This window comes from Hypanus sabinus, chromosome 2, assembly GCF_030144855.1.
Source record: "Hypanus sabinus isolate sHypSab1 chromosome 2, sHypSab1.hap1, whole genome shotgun sequence".
NCBI classification, from domain to species: Eukaryota; Metazoa; Chordata; class Chondrichthyes; order Myliobatiformes; family Dasyatidae; genus Hypanus; species Hypanus sabinus.
This window is the reverse complement of record NC_082707.1, coordinates 64,144,375-64,163,255: the sequence shown is the minus strand read 5'-3', so window position 1 is coordinate 64,163,255 and position 18,881 is coordinate 64,144,375. Positions and strand designations below refer to the sequence as shown.

The following is an 18,881-nucleotide window of genomic DNA, read 5'->3' as shown; positions in this document are numbered from 1 at the left end:
CCCAACTCTAAGGAGTCCTCTGAAAGTGGGTCTTATCAGTATCAGCCCATGGCTGTTTGTAGGCAGCAGGCTGAAAGTATTTGTTCTTCTCTGTTAGTGCATTTTTAACAGTCATTGATCTCTGAACAAAGAGAAACTTTGTAGTAGAGAGGCAATGGGGGAAGGTGGTGGAATTAAGAAGGACATCTTTATAGCGTTTTTGTCTTCTATGTCAGAATAGTTAGGGCAAAGGAAGTGTGAGATGAGGGACTGGTTCAGAGTGTGATGGAGAAGGAAGTGTGATGGCATGTATTGTACAACGTGTTAGTTTACATGCCTGACATTGATGAGTAGTTGCTAGTGGGTGGATACAATGACCATAAGACATAGGAGCAGAATGAGGCCATTTGGCCCATTGAGTCTGCTCTGCTTTTCAATCATGGCCGATACTATTTTCCCCTCCTCAACCCCACTCCCCTGCCTTCTCCCCATAACCTTTGATGCTATGCCAGTCAAGAATCTATCAAGCTCTGCCTTAAATACACCCAACGACGTGGCCTCCACAGCTGCCTTTGGTAATAAATTCCACAAATTTACCACCCTCTGGCTGAAGAAATTTCTCCAGATCTTTGTTTTACATGGATTCCCCTCTATGCTGTGGCTTTGTCCTCTTGTCTTAGACTCCCCCACCATGGGAAACATCCTTTCCACATCTACTCTGTCTAGGCCTTTCAACATTTGTTTTCAATGAGAACACCCCAACCATCCTTCTAAATTTCAATGAGTACAGACCCAGGGTTCTCAAATGCATTTCGTATGATACCCCTTTTATTTCCAGAATCATCCTTCTGAATGTCCTCTGAACACTCTCCAATGCCAGCACATCTTTTAAATGAGGAGCCCAAAACTGTTCACAATCCTCAAGGTAAGGCCTCACCGGTGCCTCATAAAGCCTCAGCATCACATTCCTACTCTTGTGTTCTAGACCTCTTGAAATGAATGCTAACATTGCATTTGCCTTCCTTACCACCAACTCTACCTGAAAGTTCTGCACAAGGACTTCCAAAACCCTTTGCATCCCAGAGTTTTGGTTTATGTCCCTGTTTAGAGAATAGTCTGCAATTTATTTCTAGTGCCAAAGCGCATGACCATGCATTTTCCAACATTGTATTTCATTTGCCACTTTCTTGCCCATTCTCCTAATCTGTTTAAGTCCTTCTGAAGCCTATCTGTTTCTTCAAGATTCCCTGCCCCTCCACCAATCTTTGTATCATCTGCAAACCTAGAAACAAAGCCATCTATTCCATCATCTAAGTCATTGATAAACAGCATATACAATGGAACACCACCAGTCACTGGCAACCAACCAGAGAAGAAATATTTTATTCCCACTCGCTTCTCCTACCAATCAGCCAATGCTCTAGCTATGCCAGTAACTCTCCTGTAATAGCATGGGCTCTTAAGTTGGTAAGCAGCCTCATGTATGGCACTTTGTCAACGGCGTTCTGAAAGTCCAAGTATACAAAATCCACTGCATCCTCTTTATCTTGTAATCTCCTTGAAGAATTCCAATAGGTTTGTCAGGTAGGATTTTCCCTTATGGAAACCGTGCTGACTTTGTCCTATCTTGTGCTGTGTCTCCAAGTACTCCATAACCTTTTCCTTACTAATTGACTCCAACATCTTCCTAACCACTGAGGTCAGGCTAACTGGTCTATCATTTCCTTTCTGATGCCTTCCTACTTTGTTAAAGAATGGAGTGACATTTGCAATTTTTCAATCCTCAGCACCATCCCAGGGTTCAATGATTTTTGAAAGGTTATATGTGAGGCAGGGTTTGAGGGTCAGCACAACATTGTGGGCCGAAGGACCTGTAATGTGCTGTACTTCTATTCTGTGTTCTAGGTCATTACTAACGCATCTACAATCTCTACCTCTGCCTCTTTTAGAGCCCTAGGGTGCAGTTCATCTGGTCCCGGTTATTTGTGTACCCTTAGGTCTTTCAGTTTTTTTGAACACCCTCTCCCTTGTAATAGTAACTGCACTCAGTTCTCTTCCTCACACCCTTCAACATCTGGCCTACTGCTCGTGTCTTCCACAGTGAAGACTGATGCAAAATACTCATTTAGTTCATCTGCCATCTCCTTGGCTCCACCCTTAACGCTCTTTACTATATCCACTCTTAACGCTCTTTCATTTTTTTACATACTTGAAAAAGCTTTTACTATCCTCTTTGATATTATTTGCTAGCTTGTTTTCATATTTTAACTTTTCCCTCCTAATGATTCTTTCAGTTGCTCTCTGAAGAATTTTAAAAGCTTCCCAATCCTCTGTCTTCCACTAATTTTTGCTTTGTTGAATAACTTCTCATTTGCTTCTACATTAGCTTTGATTTCCTTTGCCAGCCACGTTTGTACTGTTCTTCCATTTGAGTATTTCTTCATTTTTGGAATACATCTGTCCTGCACGTACCTCATTTTCCCAGAAACTCATACCATTGCTGCTCTGCTGTCATCCCTGTCAGCAACTCCTTCCTATTTACTTAGGCCAGCTCCTCTCTCATATCACTGTAATTTCCTTTACTCCATTGAAATACTGCTACATCAGACTTTACTTTCTCCCTATCAAGTTTCAAGTTGAACTCAATCATATTGTAATCACTGACTCCAAAGGTTTCTTTTACCTTAAGCTCCCTAATCACCTCCGGTACATCACATAATATCCAATCCAGAATGGCTGATCCCCTGGTAGGCTCAATGACAAACTACCCTAAAAAGCCATCTGATAGGCATTCAACAAACTCACTTTCTTGAGAACCATTTTGAACCTGATCTCCCAATCAGGTTGAAATCTCCCATGACATTTAGTGTTGACTTTGGTGGGCCAAGTGAACTTGTTGTAATAAAAGATCGATGATGATTGGAGGAAAGTGGTGGCACTCTGGTAAGTTGCAACAAAATGGCAAAGTGAATTTTCTTTGCACATCCATGTACTCCAATCACTGACCAGTCTCTGGGCACTGATCACCGTGGCTACCAGATTCTGTTGCCTTTGGAATGCTTTTCTGGAAGCCTGTCTGGCCCCTTGCAAATTGGTCACAGCTCCGCAGCTTTGCATCAATGTTGTTGGCGTATGTTGAAAAATCTTGAAGCTTGATGGCTCCCATGTTGTGTCACTCACTGACATCCCTTCATTAAAATGAGTTAAAGAATACTGGCTAGTGCCAACTCTAGCCAGGGTGTATTTCACCTTTCCAATGTACAGGCTGACTTCATGTGGTGCTGTCCATTTAACATGTTAATCTGTTACAAGGCAACTGAACTGTGTGTTTGGGTTTGGCTTTATGCTGCAATCATCTAAATCAGTAGGCAGGCAACATCATGGTGTTTTCATCAGAAACAATAGGCATGGAATAATCTTATTTTATTGTCTTCATGGCTATTATTCATCAAATCTAGATGACAAAGATCAGGACCTAAGGTGTCGTACACAAGTGTTCCCCGGGGAAGAATGAGATCATTTCCTTGGATGTTCTCCTTTGTTCATTCAATATGTGTGGGTTTGTTTCCTTTGTAGCCCCTTCCATTCATGACAATACTGCAAGAGCTGTTCAATGGTGCAGTTAATCTTAATTTTAATCTCAGTTAATCTTGCTCAAGGTGCAATCAGACCTCTCTCAGATATTGTAAATAAAATAAGAATTCTTATCCTCAGTGAGCTGAGAATAAAACTGACTGCGTGGTGAGTGTTCAACTCATCAGAATTCATTGAGTGTGTTGTAGCCTCACAAGGCATACACACTCATTTTATTGTACATAAAAAGATAAATTTAGGTCTCACCCCACCAGTGTGGAAACCATGGCACTGCTTGAGGATGTAGAGACATAATCCTTTAGAAGGGTCTTGGCCCGAAACGTTGACTGCTCGTTTCCATGGATGCTGCCCGACCTGCTGAGTTCCTCCAGTTTGTTGCACATGTTGCTAGAGACATAATCTAGTGCTTGGATTGAGTGTTTGATCTTTAGGGGTAAAAATAAACATTACATTGTCTTTCACTGGTCCATTCAGTTGTTTGGTTCTTAATAGAAATGCAGTGTGATCTGTGGGTTTAGGATTGTTGGGAATATTTGTTTTAAGCCTTTACAGTTTCAGATTCTTCTGGCGGTATTTTCCTTGGCTGATTTAATGTATTTCTACAGTTGGCATGATTGAATGCACAAGGCAGTTGAAGCATTATACAGTATTTCTTTCAAATCTTGCTTAGTTTTAATTGCAGCAGTATATCTGATTATTTAAAAGAAAATTGCACAAAATGATTATAATCTAAGTGGATTGGTACCAGTTCTAATTTAGCAAATGTCACAGTGGCTTAATATTTGGAGTGATATTAGATTTTTCTGTCTCCTTATCTAAGCCAGTTCTCACTAAATGATGAAAAGGAAGATTACAAGATATTTTATGGCTCCACGAAACCCCTCAAAGCCATTTAATACTTTGTAATACAGATTGCTGCTTGGTCAGCAGACTGGGGCCTTCCCTACACATCCTAATAAAACAGTGGATGAGGAATGATTCAAAATACCTCAACCAAGAATTATGCACTTTCACTGTATTGTACAGGAACACTGAAATTATGTACCCAGTTTGTGCTTGAGACTTGCAGCCCAAGTCAAAAATAACTTGTATAATTTCAGGTGAGAAATGTTACACAGACCATAGCATCACAGTATGAACCCTTTGTCCCACAAGATTGTGCTGATCTAAATAAAATTACTCCATGATGATGGTATGAAGGTATGGTCAAGGGAGGCAGAGGAGTGCTTACAGGACTGCTTTGAGTTGGTGGACTGGACAATATTCAGGGATTCATCTTTGAATCTGAATGAATATGCCACAGTTGCCACCAACCTCTTCAGGTCCTGTGTGGATGTGTATGTGCATTTGAGAACATACCCAAACCAAAAGCCGTTGATGAAACAGGAGATTTGTAGACTGTTGAAGGTTAGATCTGTGGCATTCAAGACCGGAGATCCAGGTTTGGTCTATGGAAGGCTATTTTAAGAATGAAAAACAATTTCAATTGAAATTAGAGACAGAATTGGATGCAAGTCACCCCTGGCAGCTTTTGCTGGCCATTACTTCCTACAAGGTGAAACCTAACATCCTGAATGGCTGTGATGTTTCACTCCCAGATGAGCTCAAGGCCTTTTATGCTCACTTGGAAAGGAGAATAAAACTACACCTGTAGCATCCGGTGACCCTGTGACCTCTGACTCGGAGGCCGATATTAGAACCTCTTTCAAGAAGGTGAACCCTTGCAAGACATCAGGCCCTGATGGTGTACCTGGGCGGGTTCTGAAAACCAGGGCCAGCCAACTGGCAAGAGTGTTCAATGATATCTTCAGACTCTCACTGCTGCAGTTGGAAGTTCCCAACTGCTTCAAAAGGGTGACAATCATACTGGTGCCCTAGAAGAGAAGGATGAGCTGCCACATTGACCAACACCCAGTTACACTCACCTCTATTGTGATGAAGTGTTTTGAGAGGTTGGTCATGGCCAGAATCAACTTCTGCTTAAGCAAGAAACTGGACCCGCTACAATTTGCCTATCATCACAATAGATCTACAGTGGATACAATCTCATGGGCTCTCCACTCAGCCTTGGATTATCTGGGCAATAACAATAGCTACAGCAGGATGCTGTTTATTGATTACGGCTCAGCGTTCAACATGATTATATCCTAAGTACCAGTTAAGAGGCTCCAATAAGCAACCAGATGCTTGACTTCCTCATTGGGACACCACAGTCAGTGCCAATCAGAAATAACATCTTCTCCTTCTTGTCAGTCAACTCTAGGGCATCTCAATGATGCATGCTTAGCCCACTGCTCCGTTGTCTGTGCATGTATGACTGTATGGATAGGCATAGCACAAATGCCATCTATAAGTTTGCTGATGACACAACTTTTGTTGGCAGAATTTCAGATGTTGATGAGGAGGTGCACAGGAGCGAGTTAGATCTGCTGGTTGAGTGGTGTTGCAACAACAAACTTGCACTCAATGTCAGTAAGATCCAGGAATTGATTGTGGACTTAAGGAAGTGGAAGTCGATGGAACACACGCCCGTCCTCATTGAGAGATCAGCAGTGGAAAGGGTGAGCAATTTAAAATTCCTGGGTGTAAACATCTTTGAAGATCTATCCTGGGCCCATCATATTGATGCAATTACAAAGAAAGCACGACAGCTGCTGTATTCACCAGGAGTTTAAGGAGTCTTGGTATGTCACCAAAGTCTCTACCAAGTTTCTACAGAGGTACTATGGAGAGCATTCTAACTGGTTGCTTCACTGTCTGGAATGCAGGGGCCACTGCACAGGATTGGAACAAGCTGCAGAAAGTCGCATGCTCAGTCAGCTCCATCGTGCACACTATCCTCCCCACCATCGAGAACATCTAAAAGAAAGACGATGCCTCCAAAGGGCAGCGTCTATCATTAAGAATCCCCATCACCCAGGACGTGCCCTCTTCTCCTTACTACCATCAAGGAGAAGGTACAGGAGCCTGAAAACACACAGGCAACATTTTTGGATCAGCTTCTTCCCCCTCATCATCAGAATTCTGAATGGATAATGAACTCATCTACATCACCTTGCTATTTTTTTTCTTTTTTTGCTCTACTTGTTTAATTGTATTTATATATATATATATTTTTACTGTAATTTATAAGCCTTTTATTACTATGTGTCGCTGTTGCAAAACAACAAATTACCCGAGGAATGCCGGCAATATTAAGCCTGATTCTGATTCATTTTCCCCCTCACAGCCTGTAATGCCTCATTTTTCTTACATCCACGTAAATGTCCCTATCATATCTGCCTCTACCACCATCTTCGGCACTGCATTCCAGGCATCCACTCGTGTATATAAAAAAAGCTACCTCTGATATGTAATGTTCTATCGTTCTATAGGTGCAGGTCAGTGGGTCCAGGCAGAAAAATGGTTCGGCACAGCCAAGAAGGGCCAAAAGGTCTGTTTCTGTGCTGTGTTGTTCTATGGTTCCCCACACCTTCCTACACTCAGTTTAAATAGATGTCCTCTACTGTTGACTATGGTCAACCTGGGTAAAAGGAACTGGCTGTCCATTCTGTTGATGCCTCGCATAATCTTTACATCTCCATCAGTTCGCCTCTCATCCTCGGTTACTCCTAAGAGAAAAGGCCCGAGCTCACTCAACCTTAAGAAAAGTTTGAGTGATGATGGTTTACCACATTTTAAGTATTATTCACATTCCAATCAAGTCTTAAAGGCTAGAAAAGAGATGAAAGTGTGAAACAAAACAATTTTAATCCAAGAGGAAGCAAAAGTGAATCCTAAACAAAAGAAGATGAGGTTCGATATGCATAATGATGCTATCTGTATCTCTGGAAGAAATTAAAATTAATTATCTTTTTCATATTTTCTTATGACATAGGAGGCCCTTTGGCCCATTGAATCTGTTCTAGCTTTCAGACCAATCTCATCAGTCCAAATTCCCCCACTAATTTCCCTGCTCTCTGACGTACCCATTAGCTGCCTGATTCTCACACCCACCACAGAGAGTAGGAGCAATTTATGGTGACTAGTATGCATGTCTTTTGATCTGACAAAAATAGTGAACTCACAGAGATGCCCGATATGGTGAAGGGAGAACATGAAAGCTGTACAGAGTCAGGACCACAGATCTGAATTGCTGGCACCCTGAGACCGTACATGACCTACAGGACCTGTCGTGCCATTGTGCTGTCTTTTATTGTTTCAGTCTACAGCATCTCATTAGAATAAAGTTGGTGTGAACTGAAAGGTTTATTTTCACCAAACAGGTAAAAGCAGCTAGTTTGTGTGTTAACACCTGTGTAGCCTCAGTCTTGTGTGTGACTAGTTGTCGCATTCGTTAGAGAAAATCAAATTACACTAGGGCTAATAGGCCATCAGAAGAATCCAGCTATTGGAAGGAGGCAGTGAATAGAAACCACACACTTCTGAAAATAAGGTTTTGTTTATAAGAAAAGCAATTTGTACAAAATGTTTACATGAGCAAGAACAATTCAAAATTCATACATTCTCTTTAGGTTTCAAATCTTTGATATCAACAAAAGACAAATTCCTGTTTAGTTAGAATCAGTGTTATTCATTAGAATTACCTTTGTTACTCCAGTTTCTCTAACTAATTAGATCTAGTGTTATGCCCTATTTAAACGTTTACAGACTAAACTTTCCTTTTTGTTTTTTCCTAGTTATTTAGGAAACCAAATATAATTCCTATTCTCAAGTATTAGAGTTAACTTCAGTTTCAGTTCCAGGCAGTATAACTACAAGTTTAAATTCAAATTCAGAAATTATATATCCACAGTTTAAATCCTTTCACAATTCTCCAACGTCACAACTCTTATTCAAAGTAAATCTCATTCAGTAACTTATCAAAGTCTGTGTAAAAATAACCGTTTCTCGCAGAAAATCAAATTCGGATTCTTCCAATGAAAATGAACTTATACATCCAATCGTATTGAATCCTTTGCGGCATTACACATTTCATTCCCACGCTGGTTCCTCATCTGGGTGGGTTGCCATCTTGGTTCGTTGGATGAAATAATCGATCATTAACAGCAAGTAAGTTTGCAGACTTGTACAAAAACTTGACTAAATCTCTTCGTATGATTTTGCAGAACTAATTCCTGACTACATGGTAAGGACTTTGGACACTGGTCTCTGCCAATATTGTCTCCTTATAGCTGTAGCTTCAATAAATCTTTTATCGCTGTTGTCTTTCCTCCAGGGGTTTCACCTTGAGGGTTTCAAGTTAGTAGGGTAAAGATACTCACTACTAACTCCACTCTTAACAGTTCAAGTCTTCAACTTCTAATCGATGCTGCATTTCTCACCTTGTCCATCCTGTGTCCAGCCCGCCCCTCCTTTGCATAGTGTGTTTAATTTTTTTTATTTTAAACAGGTAAACCTCATTTTCATCCCTCCACAGGTAGAACTTTATAACATTATAATTTTGGGTTTAATTAAACTGGATTGCATAGGCTTTAAATATTGCCTGTCTGCCTTTATTCCCCAAAATAGTTTATTTTGATTTTTTATTTGTTCCCCACCCCCCGAATTACTCAATGAAAGGAGAACAGAGCTTTATCATAACCGTGACTACAACTTATTGAACTCAAACAGGTTGATCTGTAGAATTCCTGGCTAACTACAATGCCTGTGTTCTTGACTCCTATATTTGCAGCTTGTACAGTAAAAATGTTGGAAGTTGAATGCTCAGACAGGATAATGGCTCAGAAAATTGCTTGAACAATAGCAATGGGATGTTAGTTGAATAATTACTGTCTGTGCAGAGATTTTTGACTAAATGACAAAAAAATATATACTGAATTTGAATGCCTTTACTTAAAATTGAAGGATTACAGTAACTTTGCTTCAGTGGCTGACATTTGAAAACTGTCCTTTTTATTCTATCTCCCTGTGCTCTTTTGCAGAAACTTTTATTTGAGGGGTTCAAGTGGTTATAAGTCATATGTACAAATCCACAAAAGTTTTGTGCTACAATGGGGCTACCACAGATTGGAGCATGATCTGGGCTGTTATATTTCTTTAAAAATAATGTCTTAAGATAGGGAAAATGTTTACATTATGTAGGCAATAATAAAAGACTTGGCAATTTGGAGCTTCATAATGTGGGCGACACAGTAGTGTAGTGGTTAGAGTTCGGTTCAATTCCCACGGCAGTCTCTGAGGAGTTTGTATGTTCTCACTGTAACCACATGGGTTTCCTCCCACATTCCAAAGGCAAATGGGCTAGGGCGAGTATGTTATAGGCTTGCAACATAGATGCATGGCGACACTTGTGATTTGCTCCCAGCACATATTCAATCTCTGCTGGCCATTGTCGCAAATCACCACTGTACAGTTCAATGTATATATTGATAAGATTAATGAAACCATTATATAATAGTAAGGATTTCTGCATCACTGCAGACTTTAGCATTATAAACTGAAATAAATAAACATATATTTGTCCCAATTCTAATTTAGTTTCCTTAATTTATAGTTTTATTCTTGTGGCTTATTTGTTTCCAGAAAGTTTGACAGGATGCAACTACTCTAGCTCTTGGATTGTCTTTTAAAAAATATGTTCTTATCTTTTCTTATCAATCAGCTCTGGTGTCCGGAGATCTGAAATAATCTGTCTGTACAAAATGTGCAGCAATAATTAATTTAGAAACAAGCAGCAGGATATCACTGCTCTGAAAGAGGAATCAGTATAAACTTTCTGCTCTGTAAACTTTGTGGAAGTCTATAAAAATTAAACACCTACAGTATTTGGAAAAAGGATAAATATAGCTTTCTGAAATCTTTTCCAGTTGTATCTGTTATATTTTAAAAGCTGAGAAACACAAATGCCCTTATGTAGCTCAAAAAGTACTTTAATAAATTTGAATTGTGATTGTGCGTATCTAATTTTCAACAGGCTCAGACTCATGAACTGAACTTAATGTTGTCATTCATAAAAAGCTAATGTTATTAATTAAATGGAACAGGTTCAGCCAAATCCTGTTGGTCAGGGCTCAGAATTTTTGCTGGACATTCTCCCTCACCTGTATGCAACCAATCCAGGTGTGAAGAGTGTAGCTGCCTGGTCTAAAGAGACCCAGATGACAGCATTGTTTCACAGATAGCAGTACAGGGAGTCCAGTGATACCAGAGTCCCAAACCAATAATACTCAGCCCAAAGCTTTTATCTCTGTAAAAAGATGGAATCATAGAATTGTACAGCATAGAAACAAGCCTTTTCAGCCCATTTCATCCATGCTGACCCTAATGTCTATCTGCACAAATCCTATTTGTCTACATTAAGTTTGTATCCTCCATCCTCCTGTGTCCTTCCCATATAAGCACCTGCCTAAGCACCTTTTAAATGTAATTTTGTCTGCCTCTACCACTTCCACTGGAAGTTCATTACAAACAGCCACAACACTCTGTGTGGAAAAATCTTTGGATCAGTGTATCTGACAGGATAATGTTTGTTATACTCCTTTCCTCCCAAGGTTCCTTTTAACTCGCTTGGTTCTTTGGAAAATATATTGTTGCACTGTGTAATATCCAAAAAGGTGAACTATGAGTGTTGAGGTATTACTTGTATATCATGCAGGCATTCAGAAGGCTTTTAAGACTAAAGGCCAAGCATGCTGGATTATTGCTTTTAAGGTCCTACTTCCGAAAACGCATCACCTAATTTGCATAAAGTAGTTTCTGCAATGTGCAAACACGAGGAAATCTGCAGATGCTGGAAATTCAAGCAACACACACAAAATGCTGGTGGAAGACAGCAGGCCAGGCAGCATCCATAGGGAGAAGCGCTGTCGGCATTTTGGGCCGAGACCCTTCATCAGGACTGACGAAGAGTCTCGGCCGGAAACGTCGACAGCACTTCTCTCTATAGATGCTGCCTGGCGTCCTGCAATGTGCACTGGATGACACACTCCTAAAGCTTGTTCACCACGTTGTCCAATATTGCATAACTACTAATCTTGTAAGTTGTACTCAGCATGCTCCCTTCTGAGTCATTTGTAGACAACAAGAGCCACAATGATCTGAAGGCCAATGTAAAGCTCTTGACTGTGGGCACATTACTTCTTGGAGCTCTGTAATGACACCGCATGTGTGAGCAATGGGGCCCAGATAAACTAGAATGAATCAGATCTGTCTGATATGTCAGAACCAATAAAGCAGTGGTGGAATCAAGTCTTGGATCCTCAGAGACCACCTACGAAGATCAGAAGTCCACAGTAAAAGTAGAAATGCTGAAATACATTGTGAATTGTTACACTTTAGTGATTTCTCCCCAGAATATCAGTTGTCTTTTTATTTTCTATATTTAATCATCCAGCACGTTCAGTATTTCTTTATTGTCAAAAAATATCTTTCTGCATTGAATGATTTAAAACAAGCACATTGTAGTATTTGAATTTGCTCATGTAGAAAGATTCTCATGTGCTGTCTTTGAAGGAACATGCTGTAGGGAAAGTGGTGTCAACTGGTGGTGTTAATGTCCAGCTTGCCATTCAGCTGCCAGTCCACTGACAGGCTGATCTGTCAGCCCGCTTATGTAAGCTAGTAATTGGCTTTTAACATTGCTGGCTTGCCACAGAACATCTGTCGATGTTAGCGATAATCTCAGACAGGCTGGCAAGGTTACAATTGCAATTTTGCCATAATTATTCATGTGAGATTTGCACATATGCAATGGTGTCAAAGTTATGTTTAGGTCTTTGGGGAAAATGCGCAAAACTCATCCATGTCGAATTCTCAGCTGCTGTTAAATCTGCCTTTCAGGATATTTGGACCAAATACAACACGGCAGGGACTGGCACAATTCATAACTGCTTCGATGTCTGTGATTAAAAGGACTATTGGCACCTGCCCCACAAATTTTATTGGCATAGCTGGGGAATGTGTCAGCCATATGATTTGTCAGGTGGCTTGTGATGCATTGTAAAGATCATAGAAAATGGGAGGGGCAGGTGGAATTAGAATTTGCTCACTGATACCAGCTTAAATGGTACTTAGCTTCATGTTGATGCTTGTTTTTGTTTCAAATCTCAGGAGGAATTGAACAGGCTGGAGAATACTCTGGATCAAGTGCATGATGCAAAATATGTTGTTCAGAAGTAAGTATGTTAATCTCTGAAGCTTTCACTAATTGGTATGAAACTTATGCAAAATATGAAGAAAATACTTACTGAAAATCCATTAAAATTGCTGGGGAAAGGATAGCCAGCAGCCCTCAGTTGGAAACATGTGCAGCTGGTTTGGTGAGAGGATAGTATAAATGAGGATAGTAATGAGGATTGGCAGAGGATAAAATAGACCACAAGCTACTCACGCAGAAAGATGAAAAATAGCAATGTAATTAAAAAGGAGATACAATGGTTTTAAACAGCATGAAATATTATCAACTTTATAATATTGATAATATTTATAACAGACTTATAGGATGAGAAGCTAGTGCTGAAAATTGTAGCTACTAAATTTAATTTTATAAAGTGTGGCGTATACTGTCAGTTGTGTTGGAACCCAAAGCTCCTGTGGTAGTGCAGTTGAGTTGACAAGTGTCCCTTTATGTCATGTTTTGTATCGTTTAATCATAGGATACATCTCTTTCTAGTTAGCCTCTGTGTAAAAAGAAAAAAAAAGATATATTAGACAGGAATTTGAGGAAGGAGAGCACCAAATGACTAACTACATTCAGTGATGTACATTCAAATGACCCATGTAGTTATTGAGGTTCTACACCCAATGACAGCTACTTCCCCAGTTGATGGCTATGATCCAATGATAAAGGGGTGGGGGAGGGGAGCACATTACATACAAACATACATTATGTATCCATGATAATTGGAGTTGAGGTATTCCAACTCAATGAAAACAGTGCTAACATGTGCAATAAATTTTGCTTGGAAGTCTTTGGAATGAATATCAGTTAGAGGCATGATTGGGATGAGCAGTGATGCATTTTGTCATTCAAGTTACTTTAGCCACTTGTCAAGAATTTGTAACAAAATTCTAGAATGCTCGCAGCCATTGGTTCATACTACATTGCAATTCGACACTTTGAGAAGATTTGACTCGTAAAATTCACAAAATCTGTATTACACCATTATGTGCAAAGAACTTATTACTTTGGTGTTGGAAATAAGCATATAACTTCTCTTTAGCAACCATGAACATCCAATTGACTTTGGAAATAAGATCGAAAAATGTCAAATCAGCAGAGGGGTTCCGGAATCAAAAGCAAAAATGTAAGTAATAAGTGAAAATAATTATCATGATTTGTTTCAGTTTTGATGAGAACATTTGCAATTTTAATCAATCTAAGTTTAAACAGTGCAAAAGACAACCCTTCACTCACACTTTACCACTGCTGTATGTGAGCATTGACATCTTTGTGAAAGCCAAGAACTGAATTGACTCGATTTCCAAAACTGTGCGTGCAGTAGATAAACAGATCCAAATGTTCCTCATGACTGTCTCCTGAAGCACGGATAGATATCATGTTCATGCAGAATTTAGTCAAAACTGAAGCTCTTAAAAATCCTAGTCTTACTATTGTGTTGCAAATCTGAGAGCTTTCATAGAAAGTTAATTAGGTAAATGAATAATGCTATTGATAAACTGTTCATTTATCTATAATAACTAACCATTAGAAAAGGTGAGAAAAATTAGAAAGTGTACAAGCAAGTCTTATGGTAGAAAATATTTTCTGACCTCTGATTCAAGAAATGTCACTCTCCCCACTTCTCCAAGTCTTACCTACAAAATCTTTTGTAGAATTGTCAGCCTTGCTTGCATCCTCTCTCTTGAACTTTCATCCTCCAGATAAAAAGAGAGCATACCTTTGCTCTCCTTTTGTCTCTCCAGTGAAGAATATTTAAGATAAATCTGTCCAATTTACTGTACCTGTGCCTTTTTAAGAAGAACTGAACAGAAGCTGTTAGAACCAGACACTTGTTTTCTTTCTCATTAGCTGTGTTGAAATAATTATCAGCTGGGATCGTGTTAGTCAAGAGAAATTCCTTTAACGTTACAAGATTTTTAACTGGTAGAGTATTCATATATTATTAATCTGTATAAATCAAATTTTAAAAATAAATAATATCAACAGAACTATTATTTGAAAATGTCAAATGGATAAACCTATTTGTGGAAAGGAAATGATTACAAGAAGTTTTTGCATTCTGTAATTTCTAGCATTTGGTATTTTTTAAAGTAAAAATCTTGGGATATTTTTCTTTGTTTGAGATAGAGACATTGCAGGCATTGCCTACAGATTTATTGTCTGTCCCTGAACTAAGGATGCATTTATTAGTCAATCACAGTCTGTAGTCATGTACAGACCACTGCAGGTAAGTAAGGACATCAGCTTTCATTTCATTCCATTCCCTTCAGAGTGTGAGTGAGCCAAATGGTTTTCTGAAACTCGAGCAGAAAATGAAGAAAGCACTCAGCAGGTCAGGCAGCATCTATGGTGTAAGAAACTAAACAGATGTTTCAGATCAAGGGTCCTTGATCAGAGCTGGAAAAAAATGAGTTTAAAACACACATGGGCATTTGAAATTGCAAGGAACGGGAGAGTAGAGAGAAGATGTAATTTTGGCAATGGGATACGAACTAAATTTTTGAAGTAGTGATTATTTTTAAAAAGTGACATCTTGAGAGAGAAGAAGCTAAAAGAAAAACTTTCTTCCCAATCTTTAGTTTCATAGTTACTGGTACAGAAAGTTGTTTTTCTTTACCTAAACTATAGTTTATCTTTCAATTTGCCAGTGTAGAATTTAAACTATTTTTTCTTGATGAATGGGCAGAAGTCTGGTTGGTAGATCTGTCACCTAAAAACACTTAAGTTACCAAGAATATAAGATCATGTGAATTTTAGAAATAGCAGCTTGAATGGATAATTAATATCTTTTTATTTTCTGACAGATATGATTTGCTATTAGTATTTTCCATAAACACATCCTCACTGGGATCAGCACGCAGTTTAGCACCTATTGATATAAGCTATTTCTGTTGCAACATTTCGTCATCTATTTTACTAATCTAGGAACTCGAACAAGGAGCCAGCTATTTGTTCTCATGTGCCTTCTCAGCCTTTATTTCAGCTGGGTCAGTCAGTGTTGGTCCCTTACCAACTCAGAAAGTGAGCTTAGAGCAATAGAGTTGTATAGCAGGTAAACAGGCTTCTCAGCCCAACTCATCAGTGCCTACAAAATTGTTTACTTGAGCTCCTTCCATTTCCTCAAGTTTGGCTCATATCCCCTTTAACCTTTTCTATTCACTACCTGGCTAAATGATTTCCCATCATTGTATCTGTACCTGTCTCTACCACTTCTGGCACACTATTCCATATACAGGTGTCCCCTGCTTTACTAATGTTCGCTTTAAGCCACTTTGCTTTTACAAAAGACCTACATTAGTAACCTGTTTTTACATTACAGGGAGGGTTTCCGCTTTTACAAAAATTTTTCCCATATAAGTTAATGTTCTTCGCTTTACGCCATTTCGGCTTAAGAAAGGTTTTATAGGAATACTCTATCTTTGTAAAGAGGGGGGCACCTGTACCCTCATCCTGTGTAAAAATGTTACACATCAGATCCCTTTAAAATCTTTTCCTCTCACCTTAAAATATGTACTTTAATTTTAGTCTTCTCTATTCAGAAAGAATCCCAGTTTATCCAGTCTCTCCTTTAAGTTTAAGCCCTCCAGTCCCAGTAATGTTCTTGTTAATCTTTCCTTCACCTTTTCCAGCTTAATGATGCCAATGCACTTTGTGCATTGGAGGAGATTAAAACAGAGCAGGAAAACTGCTGAACTAGGATTGCTGAAGCATGGTGTAATAAAACTCATTAACTACCCAAGCCTAGATGACTTTGAGAAAGTCCGGTGAGTTCTCATCGTGAACTATTGCAATGCTTATGTTGAATCTGCTCCTGGATTTCTGTTAGAATGTGTACCAGGGGTTTTGACCAGCAACCAGAAAAGAATTTCTGTGCTTCTAAAATTAGACTGATGAGTGAATTGGATGGAAATTTGGAGGTGAGAGCTATTTATACCTTCTGTTCTTGCCCTTCTGGGTGTTTGTCATTGCATGTTAGGGATATTTACTGTAGTGTGCAATATGGTCTCTTTGACTATTGTATTTTTAAAATTGAATCAGGTAAGTTCTCTGTCAGCAGATCACAGTGGAAATTTCCTGATGGTAAAGTCCACCATTGAATAGCAAAGAGCTGAGTATTTTCTCTGCATATGGTTATTGCCTTGCACTTGTGATTGTTGTTTGTCATTAATGATACTGAAAACTGGTTTTGAATATCAGAGATTATCACCACTTAGAATGGAAGGAAGGTCCAGACTGGACATCTGAAATTGCTTTGAAGCGCTTCTGTAGCAATAGCCTATGCCAATTTAATTGAATAAGATACTCTGAAGTACACTTCAAGCACTGCAATTGTCATTTCATCGCCTCAGCTTGTCTCCATTTTTGATTCACCTCTCATCTCCATTTCCTCTATTTATCTCAAAGATTTCAGGGCTTAAATTTCTCCAAACAACATATCCATAGGACAGCACAAGCAAAAGGGTAGCTATCTCTCTTGTTATTGTAAGAGCAAGTATATATGTTTAAACCCAGTATTTGGTTTAAGCCTTCAGTGTACCTGTGATATAACATTTATTTTAGTAAAGGGACATTTGATGAGATTGGACTTATTTGCCACATGCACATTGGAACATGGAAACGTAGTGAAATGGATCATTTGCCTCAACAACCAACATATTTCAAAGATGTGCTAAGGGCAACCTGCAAATGACTCCATGCCTTTGGTGCCAACATAATCTTCACACAACTTACTGAACCTTACCAATCCGTTCATCTTTGGAATCTGGGAGGAAACCCACATGGTCATGGGCAGAATGTATGAAGTCCTAACAGGCAGTGGATACTTAATATTGATAAAAGGTTTTACATTGGTGTTCATTGTGGATCAAAACAAAACAGAACTCTTAGTTTTCCTCATTTGAGTGAATAATTGTCATGATTCTATTATGGATCGAAATCACTGATATTATTAGCAGGGTATTTATGCAGAAATGTTTATGATTCAGTATATTGAACAGATCTTGGGTTGCGGGGTCTTCATATGATGGATGTGGATCTGAGGGGAAATGATTTGTGTCGGGATTTGGATGGACTGTCCCCTCATGCACTGAAATGTTGTCCCATTGACCAAGGGACAGCGTTTTAGGAGGAATCTGGGCATACCTCCTAATCTCTTAGATTCAAAGTGATATAGAGTTCCACTAGTGAAATTCTCACTTTTATTTCAAAAATGTAGCATTCAGCGAGCATGGCGTGAGTATTTGCAGCGACAGGACCCTCTCCGGCATAGCTATATGGAGAAACGAAGCCCGTCGCCTCCTTCTCTCTCCTCGGGGAAGATGAGCACCTCCATCAGCATGAACACCCTCTCCGACGGCAGCACTCCTGTGAGTAGCATTCTTTTCCTTTGCTTTACTCTGCCACCTGCTGGATTCTGTTGTCATATGGCTCAGAACCAGCAAGAAATGAACAGAAGGTACTTACTTGCAGGTTATTGCACTAATCAAGTTTTTTTTTTATGCCAGCTCGGGCTATTTTGTTAGATCAGATTGATTTGTTCTTTACCATGGGGCTGAAGTTCATGCTGTTTGCTGCTTTAATACCTCCAGGACGTGAGCTGCTTGGAAAAGGAAGTGTGTAATTAATTAAAATGATCAGTATCTCTTCAGTTTAATATTAAAGTGCCAATGAATCATTTGTATAGCCAAAATGATTCACTGTTATAAAAACCTGATAGACATTGTAAAGCCGAATACATTGAAACTACCTTCAAAGAAGAATCAAACCCTATCTTTCTGTGAGCATTATTAAACTGGTTCATAATATGATTAGAGATTATTACTACTGATTTGCAGAAATTAAAAGAGATACTGTTCTATAAAGATTTCTAATTATATCTAGACTCAATTAAAACTTGCTGCTTTGATATGAAAATGGTTATGATTCCGCTTTTGCAGAAACGCTTGCATTCCTTAAGCCTTTTACAATAAAAATCAACTAATGTGGATGTAATTGGATCTGGTGGGATGAAAGAAGTGTAAATAGAAAAAAAGATTTTCTAATGCCAGTGAGCCGAATGTAACATGTAAACAATGTTAAGAAATTGGTCAACAGAGCAGAAATAGATTGAGAAGTTAGAATATAGATTATTGATTAAATGTGTAGCCTTTCAATAAATGTTACTCAAGCATTCTGGTATAAAATA

The 18,881-nt window shown here is 39.0% G+C and overlaps 1 protein-coding gene across 1 annotated transcript in view; it reads left to right on the top strand.

Annotated features, from left to right (window-relative positions):
* LOC132379461 (IQ domain-containing protein J-like) overlaps window positions 1–18,881 on the top strand; it is a 328,677-nt gene that overhangs the window by 19,508 nt on the left and 290,288 nt on the right. The window contains exons 2-4 of the mRNA XM_059947359.1: window positions 12,625–12,689; window positions 13,737–13,820; window positions 17,913–18,063. Coding sequence (XP_059803342.1) covers window positions 12,625–12,689; window positions 13,737–13,820; window positions 17,913–18,063 — 300 coding nt within the window. The remainder of the gene's footprint in view (window positions 1–12,624; window positions 12,690–13,736; window positions 13,821–17,912; window positions 18,064–18,881) is intronic.